Here is a 13,005-nt window from a genome sequence, read left to right as displayed (position 1 = left end):
GCATGTGAACATTATTTGCTGGTTTGGTAAACCAAAGTCTAAAGTTGCAACTGAATCCTGGAGTATGACTATCTAGCACACAATCTATAGGGTTTTTTTCTCTCCAATTATCTACAACAACATACTCCTGGGACAAGCAACTGTTACTCTTGATCTACAATCAAGAGCATCAACCCTAACCAGCAGAGACAACAGTTTAGAGAGAATGCAAATTGCAGCCCAAAATATCTAAAGGGTTCACAAATTGCCAATTTCAGCTTTGCTTTTTGCAAAAGCAAAGAAAGAAGGCGGTGGGAGAATCACATCCTCATCAATGCAGAGCAAAGCACAATCACTCAGAGAACAATTAAACCTTTTTGAAAGCCAAGTTCTCATCTAAATCACCAAAAAGGTCTTCTCTCTCTCCCACTTGCAGCTGTAGCACCCTAGTCTTTTCATCTGAGAAACTGTTCTGCTCTTAGGCTTTCTCCTCTGCCTAGCTGAGGTTGGTTTTAGGCTTAGGTGGGTGGGGAGTTAGTGAGTGTGCATCTTAACCTTTCCTGCTATCGAAGGCAGTACAAACTACATAGTTTCAACAAGTTGGCTGTCATTGTGGGATCCTCAACAAGCAGCTCATCTGCCACCAGTTACCTAACTGTACAGATTCTGGTAAGATTCATAAATTATATGCATATTATTGATTTTGTTGTGGCAGGCTTGGTTTTTTAAAAAACACATTTTCAGTACTGGTACAGATCCATATGTCCACAAAATACTGCATGTTGTCTGTCAAAGCGGTTAGCTAGATTTCTCTTGGGAAACTCATAAACCAGGGGATGTTGGAAACAGGTACGCTTACTGTTTGTCCTTAGGATTTAATCAGTAGTGAAATGGAACATACAGAACACTTCTTATCAAAGAACTGAATAATATTCATATATATCTGCATTCAGTTCAAGGTTATGGAAGTGGAGTTGTGTGTGCGGTGTCATTATGCCTACAGATGTGTATTGATTTGCCCGTGCAGCTGTGCACTGGTGTCATTAAATGTAAGCATTGAGTAGGCTATATAACTGAATACTGCATGGTAAGATTTATGACCCGTGGCTAAGTCGAGGGATTGTTACAAAAGATCTAAAGGGGGAAACAAAGCACCACTTCCCGTCCCGCTTTGCATCTCCCTCTCTGAACCTCTCTCAAGGGTCACAGTATTTTTTTATTTATATCCAGCTCTTTTCCCAGGACTGGGACTCAGTATCAGCATGGGGAAACACGTCCGGTTGCGTACATACCCACACACACACACACACCTCTTTGCATCAGCATTTCCAGACCCATGGCTTCCAGGGAAAAAAAGGAGGACCCCAGCCTTGCCTTTAACCCCAGCATTTCCAGACCCATGGCTTGCAGGGGGAAAAAAGGAGGACCCCAGCCTTGCCTTTAACCCCAGCATTTCCAGACCCATGTCTTGCAAAACGGGGTCCAAGCCTGGGCATACACCCTCTCTCTGCATCCTTCTCCCTTCCCTCAGTAGCTGCTTGTTAGCTCCTGCTAACACACACACACTCGCGGAGAGAGGAGAGGCTGCCGGCACCGGGACTCAAATAGGGACTGTTTACTTGGCTACAGAGGAAGGTGGGCACTTTTTTAAATGAACTTTATCAGCTGTAGTAACCTATTGACCCTTCCATAAGTCGATCCTTGATTTTGGAGTCCATTTTGGGGCATAAATTTCTCGACTTATAATTGAGTATATACGGTACCCAGATACTGGAGCTGCCATAGATAGGGGTTGAAGGACATGATTATGGTGCTTGAAGACAAGTTGGCAGAAGCTTTCTTACCAAAAACGTATGTGGTAATGACAGAATACAATGATGAATACATGTACTTACCTGTAGATAAATGTGCTGAGAGTGGACCCATCCTGCCAGATGAGGTAAGAAGAGCACTCCTGGATCAGCTCATCTAGACCAGAACTCTTGTTGCTAACATTGCCCAGCCTCCTTATTTATCAGAAGTACCAGAGCTTGGGAAAGTTACCTTTTGGGACAATGTATCTTATCCCTCAGACATCATAAGATATTTTGGGAGGTTTTTTTAAAGCTTTCAGCTCCCAGAATACATCTTATACATGGGGGCTCTTGATGTACCTTCCCTATATGAATTCATCAAGCCACAAATCTATGACATTTCTCATGAACTGAAGTCATAGTTTCTTGCTATATATACATGACAAACTAACTATGCACACAGACTTTATAAATAATTTTATAAATTTAATATATAAGGGTAAGCTTTATATAAATTCCATATGGATATTACCATTTCCTTCACTCTTAGAGAAAGTACGGCTAATAAGTAACGGTAATGAGCTTGAAAAGAGGTAGAGTTGACTTCATGTATCCACAGATTTGTTATCCATCCATTCAGCTATCCATAGCAGAACCAAACCCCAGTGGATACCAAGGTCCCACTGTATTTTTTTTGCCTGCAGTGGCCATGGCTGTAACTTAATACTTTTCACAGAACTGTTGCTCTTTACTGGTGCATGCTGGCTCAGTCTGAACAACCAGAGGGACAAAAGGAAGGGTCACAGGTAGCTCTATCAGCCTGCAGCTAGGAAAGATGGCTTTGTTAGATGTTTTCAAAGACCCAGAACTGAACTGACCACTTTGGTGAACCAGAGAGCATTTCGCTCTATATTTTTTTTAATGGCAAGATAGTAATAGGGACATTAATAATGGGTTAGTGAGAGCCTCTGTGGAATAGTAGTTTGTGTGTTGGACTATGACTCTGGAGACCAGGGTTAGATTCCTAGCTCAGCCATGAAACCCACTGGGTGACCCTGGGCAAGTCACACGTTCTTGACCTCAGGGGAAGGCAATGGCAAACCTCTGAAATCTTGTCCATAAAACCACATGCATCTTAGGGTCACCGTTAAGTCGGAAACGACTTGAAGGCACATAATACAACTGGTTAGTAATTAGTAATGTGCAATTCAACAGATTACTTTTCTGGACTGCAGTAACAAATGTCCTGTTACATTAATAGATTAGTGAGTAAAGTAACTTGTTCATCTTAAAAATTAACATTCCAAGTGCTGAGAGAAAATTGTATTTTGCCAAGAAAACATCAAGCCTCACAAGCTGGGATTCGAGACACCTCTGTTCTAGTCCAGCCCAGAACCTTGGACAGATTTCACTGTGCTCCTGGGAGTCCACAGCTGCAAGGGCGTGGGTACATGGATACCAGTGTAGTTTGCGCCAAAGACAACCTTGAAAGTCACATGTCAGATTGCAGCTTTTTCGTTTCTTTTGGTCTCGGGAGTAGGTGGCCAGAATATTCTCCAGACGCAGAGACCTTTAGAATACATTTATTATTTTTCTATCATTGTTTACTTGCTTTGGATTAAATGCATTTCACATAACCATATATAAAAATAATGTATACAAACTAGCACTCATGTAGGGTTTTTTTGTAGTCCTCCCCTACATGATTCAAGGCATCTCAAAAAACATAATAGGCTGCACACATTCAATTCTCTTCCTAATAACCCCCCTCCCCCTGGTATGATGAATCGGTGTGTGAAGTTGCTAGGCTGAGTGTATGCTGTGATCAGTTTAGTTGGTTTTGTGACAGGAGGTAAGCAACAAGTAGTTGGAGTATAAAACTCAGTATTCTACTTGGGTGTGTTGCTTCAAGTCTGGAGTGAGATGAGATGGGAGGAGTGGGGAGTTTCCCTTTGCATTCGTCTAATTTTGAGAGTTTTGAATTATCTAGCTGAGACCGATCAGGAGCTTGGTTGTGTATGCAGGTCAGCATCTGCTGGATCATGCACTTACTGCTGAGAGGCATGCATTCTGGAGTGAAGGGAGTACAAGAAAGCCACAGCTCTTTCGATAGCAGTGGCCTCTGTGGGGGCAAATTGCAAGCTGGCCTCTATTTGTGCAAAGGGACAGATTACACCAAGAGAAGGTGCAATTTTGTTCATCTGCAAGGGATGGACAGCAAAGATTATCCCCAACATGGTTTGGGAGTTTTCATAATCTTCTTCCACCCCCCAAAACGAAAAGAGGAAAACAGTATGATCGGAGCAGATGCAGGGATTGGTGTAACAGCTGCCCGGGGCAAAGGGTCACTAGAGGGCAGAATGCATGTTCATCATGGGTCTTCTTGGCTTATAAAGACCAGAACATTAAAAGTTGCTTTTTTGGACTACAACTCCCAGAATCTCCAGCCAGCATGGGCAATGCTCACTGGCTGGGGGCTTGAGTAAGTTCTAGTCTAAAAAGTAGTTTTCAATCTCCAGTAAGGACTACATACCTTTAAGTACAGTAGTGGCATGAGTTTTAATATTTCAGATGATCTAGTTCCACTTCATTCAAGACCAGAAGTGGCTCCACGTGGTGCCAGTGCAATGGGCAACTGAATGTACACTGATGATGACCAGTTGTAGCGCCAAGAAATTACAGTGTGTATGGCCTAACTGATGTAACAGTTATCATCTTCACTCTCCATTTTACCTGCTTGTAGAAGAGTATTTAAGAATGTAGATCTGAAAGGGTAAGCAATAGGAAGAGAGCAAGTGCCCTGGGCAATGCTACCTGTATGTTGGCAAAAAAGCACCATGAATACCCACAGAAAAGCATGGCATCTTGTGGCAAGAAAAAGAACAGCAACTCCAGTACTCCATTTGATTGTCACAAAACCACTCTGAGCTTGTTTGCATCAGAGTAAGTTTGTTTAAAAAGTGCCAAAGGGATGTCTGTGCTAAAAACTTAAATCCTGAGATGCTGTTCCACTGACCAGGCCTTCTTTCCTCAGGCTCATCATTGTGCTAGTATAGAAACTCAAAATTATTTAAGGGATTGACTAGTCCTGAGGAAATCTTGCTGAGATCCTACCATCTATCTTTGTAGGGACCATGTGGCTCTCCAGCTGCTGATAAGACTACAACAGCCATCAACCCCAGCCAATGTAACCAATAAGAGATGGTGGGAGTTTTAGTGCAACTTATTAGAAGGGGCACAGAATATTCCTCCCATCCACTAGTAGCTAGGTTACCTTTCTGCTCACTACATCCAAGATTTGCACAGACATTCTTCAGGTGATTTCCAGTATCTATGGGCAAGCCTTTGAGGGCAGAGGGAAGGACAATTTCAACATTTGAACTAATTTGCTAAATAGTCTGCATCCAATTAACACCCTGTGACATTATTGTCATCTGCTTTGGTTTGTAAATAAATATCGCCAGAGCTTGTAGAAGTTACCTTTTAGGATTGTAACTCTCTGAATCCTCCAGACAGAATCATAATCTGTTGGGGGATTATGAGAGCTGTAATGTTTTTAAAAAGGAAATTGCATGTGGCCATGATATGAGGACCAATTTGGACTTCACAAACATAGCAGACACAACAAGAAGTGAACCTTTTGTCCTCTCTGACTATTTCCTTCATCTCTTTTCTGAAATCTATTAGCACAACAGCCCTGCTGAGGAATTATGACTGCACACAATCAGAAATGTCCAGCTTTGAGGAAAGCAAGCAGGCCTGGCCTGTTTGTTTGTGCGTTGACCATAAAACATGGCAAATGGAGAGAGGCCACTGGAGCCAACCTGCTCCTTATCATAGAAAGAAGTGCGGTCTGCAGTTTGGGGTTTCATAGTGCTGAAACTGCTGTTGCACTTCCAAGGAAGATCTTTTTAAAAGTGCTGGAGCTGGATGCTGTTCTGTGCTGGGTGCTTGCCATCACCCGAGAATAGCCAGAGTCCTCTTGGACCTACTGGCTAGGTAGCCCCTGTTGCACCACTTTTGAATGGCTTAAGTGATCCTGAAGTTACACATTCCTGGGTAAGAACCCTTTCTACAGGCATATGAGTGTTCCTATGGATAAACAGCACCTTTTGTGCCAACAGATGGCTGCAGGGAGCAGGGGATCCTCCTCAAAACTCCACACCATCTCTTCTATAGTCCAGGCAGAGAGGAATTGGAGGATTAAAGCAAAATAAAATGGCCCAGCTATAAATGCAGTTGGCAAAGGAACCAGAGCAGGCCAGGTGGAAACGAGACTAGGGACTAGGAAACCAGACTCTGCTATGTTACTTGCCTCCTTTTCAGGGGAAGAAGAAACCAAAAAAGGATCCATGGCTGCATAAGGTGGTTCTTGTTTACATGGTGTGGTTATGGAGTCACCTTCAAGCACCACAAGCTGTCCCTGCAGTACATAGTGGAACTTCTCCCCACTGACAGAATTCCACAGTGGGTCAGGCAAACATGAGTAAGGCCAACCTTCCAAGTTCAAAATGAAGTAGTGGGCAGTGTCACTGGGGGTCTTGCATTTGCAAAACTCCACAGATGGCTTTAAAAGCTGAAAGGGATGGGGCGGAGCCATCCTGCCCAGAGTCCTCTGTTTTTTTCTGGAGGTGGGATGAGTTTTAGGCCCAGGCAGGTTGGCTATAAACCCCCAAGTTTTTGCCTCTCCCAGCAAAAGGCCTGGCTGATTTGCTGTTCTTATTTGTGGCTGTCACAGAGAGATGTCGGAGGTCACCTGCAGCATCTGCCCAGCAATCCGTTTCTTGCCACTATGCCGACCAGTGTCCCCTCGCCGGTATGGCTGGTTCCGCAGACCTACCAAAGAAGGGAAAGCAGAGTGTAGTTATTGTTTACAAAGATTTAACAGTCTGGCTGCAGCTCTTAGGAGCAGCTGAAGTTTCCAAACACACTTCAAAGGCAGCCCCAAGTATAGCGCATTACAGTAGTTCTAAAAGGATGTCACTAAGGATGTATCACTGAGGCCAGATCTAGCATCTCAAGGAACACGCGAAGTTCGTGCACAAGTTTTAAATGTGCAAAAGCATCCCTGGTTACTGCAGAGACCTGGACCTGAGTCCAGGAATATCCTCAAATTGCGAACCTGTGTCTTCAGGGGGAGTGTGACCCCATCTAACACAGGCTTATCCATATTCTCTGATTTGCCTTCCAACTGACCATGATAAACATGGCAACCTGTTATAACCCATCATTTCCTTTTCAATGAAGCAGGATGTAGGCTCAATATTAGGCTGTTGATAGGGACACTCAGTTTCAAATCTTGTGAGCCACATCCAAGATACTCTCCCTTACCCCCAGTGAGGTTATTGGGAGTTTTTAAAAAAGGGAAACAGGGTACTGGAAGTAGTGAGTAACGTCAATAACTATAGTGAATGTCTTTTTTAAAATTTTTATTAACAAGGACACCAGAGAGTCGCATTTCAAAAGTAACTTTATGAGTTCGATTTTAGTGGCACTGTTGCTAAAGATTTCTAGTAACCTTTAAGAGATAGTTTTATTGTGGGTTTTTTGGGCTATGTAGCCATGTTCTAGAAGAGTTTATTCCTGATGTTTGGCCAGCATCTGTGGCTGGCATCTTCAGAGAATGCTGGAATGGAAGTGAGTGGGATATATATACTGTGTAACTTTTGGGTAGGGAGGAAGTGATTTAAATGTTTATCTGTGTATTGTTCTGTTGTTGAATGGCGAGACCTCAGGGAGGGAGGATTTATGTCTGCCTAATTAGTGGTACATTGTCTGCAGGGAAAAACCTGAGTGGTTTTCATTTGCATTTTGCTGGGTCTTAATTTTGATGTTTTTCAGGGCTGGTAGCCAAACTTTGTTTATTTTAAGGGTTTCTTATTTCCTGTTGAAGTTGTCCAGGTGTTTGTGGATTTCAATGGCTTTCCTGTGCATTTTGAACTGATAGTTGTTGGCATGGTCCACAGTTTCAGTGTTTTCAAACAGCATTTTATGCCCAGGATAGTTTAAAGAAGAAACCCTTAAAGTAAACTTGGGCAGGATACAGACCGCCCAAAAGTGCGGTCTGCCGCCGCCCTAGTTTGCTGCACAAGGGAGCCACAGTGGACAAACTGTCCGGCTCTCTCGCGCAACAAAAAGAAGCCACAAAAAGCGGCTTCATTCTGCAGTGCCATTATGACGCCCAAGGCACCAATGGCACACTTGTGGCATCATGAAGGCGCTGAGACGTGTGGATGCTAAGTGTCTGTCATGTCAAAATGGCGGCACCCATTTGTATAGGGCACCGCCATTTTTACGCCCCCATCACGGGCGAGGGGTGTTTGAAAGTACCACCCCTCGCACTTGACGGGGCGCCTCATAGCGCCTGTTTAAATTGGGCCTAAGTTTGGCTACCAGTCCTTAAAAACACCAAAATTAAGACCCAGCAAAACGCAAATGAAAACCACTCAGGATCAGGGTTTTTATCAGCAGACAATGGATCACTAATTAAACAGACACAAATCCTCCCTGCATATCCTCCCACCCTGAGGCCTTGCCATTCAACAACAGAACAATACACAGATTAACATGTAAATCATTTCCTCCCAACCAAGGGTCACACAGTATATATATACCCCACTCACCTCCATGACAGCCACAGATGCCAGCAAAACGTCAGGAATAAACTCTTCTAGAACATGGCCTCATAGTCCGAAAAACCCACGAAAAACTATAGATGCCGGCCATGAAAGCCTTCGACTTCGCTTTAAGAGATACTTTAGAAGGGTACTTTAAGAGTGTCTTTGACAGGAATTTCTCAAGTTTGTCATTTTGTTATCAAGCATTAAACAAATAGGTCTAACAATAATTTAAAAAAACCAAGCAATGCAATGAGTTGCTTCACAAATGTGGTTAAAAATGAATGATTCATCGACCATCAATCAGGGATAAGAAGAATTAATTATTTTTAAAAGAACATTCCAAGCTCTGCTCCCCTCCACCCTGAAGTTCCAGAGAAGAGTCGAGTGGCACACTGGTTATCACAGGGATTAATCCAACATTGTCAGGGGTTAGTCTTCTCATGCCACAAGTCTCTGCCAGCCAGCCACCTCCCTCACCACCAGCAAATCCAGCCCTGCCCTAGATACCTAGAGCCACAAGCTACAGGGGGCTCTCTTCATTGAAGCTGGCATCACAGAAGAGACGCGAGGAGCGTTTGCCTGTCCGAGCAGTGAAAGGAACAGTCTTCAGAGCTGAAGCAAAAACAGGTGCAGGAAACCCCAAGGAGAACAAGAAAAGGGAAAAGAGAGAAAAAGGAAGAGCAGTAGGCAATGAAGTTCCAGAGCAGACAAGCAGGTAGTCTCTTCAAGGATGCAAAGGCTCTCTAATGGTATGCACAGTCATACCAATTTATCTGTTGTGGCATCCCCTAAAGCAGGAGTGGGAATCACATAGCCTTCCAGATGTTGGACTGCAACTCCCATCAGCATAGTTGCATAAGGAATGCTGAAAACAAATTGATTACAATCTGGAGGGCTATATGGTTCCCCCCTGACCCCAAAGAATCCTGGGAATTGTAGTTGAGCAAGAGTACAGGTAAGCCTCTCTTAAAAGATTGTCAGATTCTCCAGTGGTGGCTGGTGGCTCCCATGTCAGTGCGGACGTGAACCCAGGTTTCAGAATAGGCCTTAATGGTGCTGTCCAAGATTCTGATCTTTATTCTTATGTAAGTTCAGCAATTTGAAGAGCTCCTTTAAAGCTATCCAAATCATGGAGTGGCTTCACCACCCCAGTGAGATGAAAGAACCAGGCACAAAACTAATTCCTACACTTTAATGGAAAGAAAGAACAGCTATTAAACCAGTTTAGGTTTCTAGAGTAGACATGGCTTTCAAGAATCCTGGAGAGGAAGAGACATGGGCATGCTTAGTGTATCTTGCAATGATTAGTAAAAGCAGAAGAGTTTGAATGCAGAAAGGTGGAGAGGCATAAGAGAGGTATATTCTGTGAAACCCTGCCAAAACAAGGTGCTGGGTGGTGGCAGAAACATCCCTCCAGACAAGTTCTGCTCAGCATTGCATTGTGTTGTATGTGTGTCTTTCACAAAATGTGATGTGAGTTTATAAGGAGACACTGCTGAATGATGTAAACTTTGGGGGGGGGGGATCCCAGAAAATTGGAAAGTATGCCTTTTTTGAGTGGAGCTCCTCTTGTGGAAGGATCATCTACCTACTTTGATAGGATTCTCCCATATCTGGCCACATCACAATCTACTTCATTCAACAGAGTCCTCTAACCCTTTGCCAGGCATTTTCAAGAATTTATAGGTGCTCACCTGGAAAAGCACAGGAGGGAACTTCTGCAACCGTTGGTCCAGTTCTACATGTCTAAATCTGGATCCAGTCCACTCACCCATGATAATTTATTAGTAATAGATTTTCTTTTTTAAAAACCCTCTCTTTTGAGTTATTTCATAGTGTTCTGATTGCTTGGTTTTAATATGCTGATTATACTCTGGCCAACATATGAATTTCTGAGCAGAAATGTAACTAAAGACAAATGTGACTATACTAAATACATGAAGCAAAGACAATGTGCAGCTTTCAATTGCTGCATTTATTCTGCTCTGCCCTCCTGATAGCTGGATTTGATGGGATAAAAATGACTGGATGGAAATCACCAATGCAGTTACAAATGCATAATCTAGAGTTACTTCTTTGTGACTAGTTCATATTCATGATCCCTTAATATTAGGGAATATGTAGAGACCGTGAAAAACTCCCAATCCTCACATACCAGGCAGCAGCCACTGGAAACAGCAGGGGGCTGTTCCTTTTGTTGATTGGGAAGTAGCTCACTGATGTTTCTACCCTCCCACAAGTGATCTCTGGAATGAGAGGGACTCTGTTTCTGGCTGTCACACTGAAGATCATTGTGTGTGCAAATATGTGTGTGCGCAAATATCAGCCAGCTGCTTCCTGAACAACAGGGAACAGACCCGTCACTTGCAGTGGATACTGCCCACTAAATGAGGGTTGGGAGGTAGGGCTGGGAGACACTACTTAGCTTCATAACTAAGGTGGTTATGTCACTAAGTAAATAATAAAGAATTCTGGCCATTATAAATAAAAATCTGCATCAGTATGTCATTGTCTAGAAGGACCATAATTATAACCATGGAAATCAGGCATGCAGTTCTAGATCGTGGACTACTTCTACAACTGTGCTAAACTTGCATTTGCTTTCAATAAGTATGGCCCATCTTCCACATCAACCCTGTACAGAAGGTCTGCACAAACTTGCAAGACCACTGGAGAAACCAGACCCTCCTCCTTACCCGTAATGATGTCCTCAATAGCACCATCCTTCTCCTCATAAATCAGAGGCTCTTTCACCATCTGCTTCTTCTTCAGTTCAGAGATGAGATCCATCTGCTGCCGCTTGGCCTTATGGGTGGGAGACTGTGAAGACAAGTGAAACAATTGCTGTGGTCACACACACAGGCACACACATGCTTACATACCGCCGCCACCACCAGCACAACCATTCTTTGCAGGGCCAGTCCAATCATGAGGCAACTGTCCAAGTTGCTGAATGAAGAGGGAGACACTATTACTGCTGCTTATCCATCTCTTAATTTGTTAATAGATATTTCTTTAAAAATCATTAAACCCAAGAGCAGCAGTTATAAATATTTCTGAATGCTAAGACAAACAGGGGTCAAGGAGAACAACTCACATGAACAACAGTAACTCAGTAACTGACCAGGTGAGGAAGGGAGGGAGAGAATCCCTCACTCTGCTCTCAGACTATCAAGAAATCTCATCCACCAAGCTTCCATAAACTTTTTTTGCAGCCCTCAGCTTGAAAAAAGGGTTTCCACTTCTATTTTATAACACTGCACTTTATATCATAATAGTTCTGAAACTAAATAATATTCAGAGCATGGCTATACATCTATGGCTGTCCTGTAAAATGGCTTTCAAAATCAATACCACTTTTATTCATCTGTTTTTCTCACACCTTCCCTCTTCTGAAGACCAACAGCTGCTGTCAGAAACTGGTTACTGGAATAAATCTGGCAAACATTGGATTTGGATTATTGTTCAAGTTTAGATCTAGTGCTTTGCACTACATTCAGTTGCAAAATATGGCCTAGCATAGAATTCTGGAACTCTCTTGAACTTGCTAAAGGGGAAGGAGGATTGTTCTAAAAAGGGATGAGAAAGGCTCACTTTTGGTGCCACCTGCTCCTCTTTCTTGGGGGAATCCAACTCTTCTTCTTTGGCAGCTGCTTCCTGCTTCTTCCATAATTGGATATCTTCCTCTGCTTTCTTTTTATGGTGTGGAAGGAAGATAAATAAACCACTTTAAGCAACTACAAGTATAATACTTAATATTGACAGTACATTTGCCCTGGCAAAATAGATTTTCTCTTCCCAACACTCCTTTTCCTTCCCTTAACACAGATATGGCTCACAAAAGATTTAAATTCCCACAGATTAGAAATCAGATTCTTACCTTGTATGCCTTAATAAAGCGCACAAATGTGGGGAAGAACATGGTTGGAGGGGTGGTCTTTGGGTTTTCTCCAAAGTATTCTACTGTTGCCTCATAGGCCTCCTACAGAGTAAGGCAACAAAAGTCACAGACATCAGTATCAGAACAGCTGAGTCACCAAGAAAATCCTTGCTTTATCTTCACTTTTGGAGCCTGTGTATAATGCAAGGCTGATCTTAAGGCTTGCTCTGTTTGCTTGTTTTTATCAGTAAAAATAAGAGTTTTATTACTGTGTGCCTTTAAGTCATTTCCATTTTATAGTGACTCTAAGGTGAACCTATCAAGGGGTTTTCTTGGCAGGATTTGCCTTTGTCTCCCTCCGAGGATGAGAGTATGTAACTTGCCCAAGGCCACCCAGTGGGTTTTCATGGATGAGTGGAGATTTGAATCCTGTTTTCCAGAGTCCTAATCTAATGCTCAACCACTACACCATGCTGGTTCTCTTGGAGACTCTTAAAGACTAACACAATAATTATGGCATAGGTTTCCATGGCCTGTAAAACATGAAGTGGCTCTTCAGCTTAGTAACGGAGAGGAGCACCACCTCCTATGGTCAAATACGACTTGACGACCTTGTCAAAAGGGAATACCTTTGACTTTACCTAATGCTATCTTAACTTTTAAATTTTTCTCCATCATCTATCTGTTTACCTTCTAGCTAGGCATACTTGCATTTGCATGCTTTCGAACTGCT

General features: G+C 43.0%; 1 protein-coding gene across 3 annotated transcripts in view; it reads right to left on the bottom strand.

Moving 5' to 3' along the window:
* Window positions 1-3,342: 3,342 nt before the first annotated feature.
* Window positions 3,343-13,005, bottom strand: part of FMNL1 (formin like 1) — a 105,385-nt gene continuing 95,722 nt past the window's right edge. For 2 of the 3 annotated variants that reach the window (XM_089532017.1, XM_089532018.1), the window contains 4 exons: window positions 12,273-12,374; window positions 11,987-12,085; window positions 11,089-11,212; window positions 3,343-6,608 (listed from right to left, as the gene is read on the bottom strand). In XM_089532017.1, the coding sequence (XP_089388143.1) occupies window positions 6,505-6,608; window positions 11,089-11,212; window positions 11,987-12,085; window positions 12,273-12,374 (429 nt within the window). In that variant the 3' untranslated portion in view covers window positions 3,343-6,504. Of the gene's footprint in view, window positions 6,609-8,899; window positions 9,005-11,088; window positions 11,213-11,986; window positions 12,086-12,272; window positions 12,375-13,005 lie in introns of all 3 variants that reach the window. The other variant, XM_089532019.1, reaches the window with a different exon arrangement.

Source organism: Sceloporus occidentalis, unplaced genomic scaffold (assembly GCF_023333645.1).
Source record: "Sceloporus occidentalis isolate IW3139 unplaced genomic scaffold, rSceOcc1.0.p SCAF_7, whole genome shotgun sequence".
Lineage (NCBI taxonomy): Eukaryota > Metazoa > Chordata > Lepidosauria > Squamata > Phrynosomatidae > Sceloporus > Sceloporus occidentalis.
Note: the sequence above shows the minus strand (reverse complement) of the source record. Positions and strands in the feature narration are given on the sequence as shown.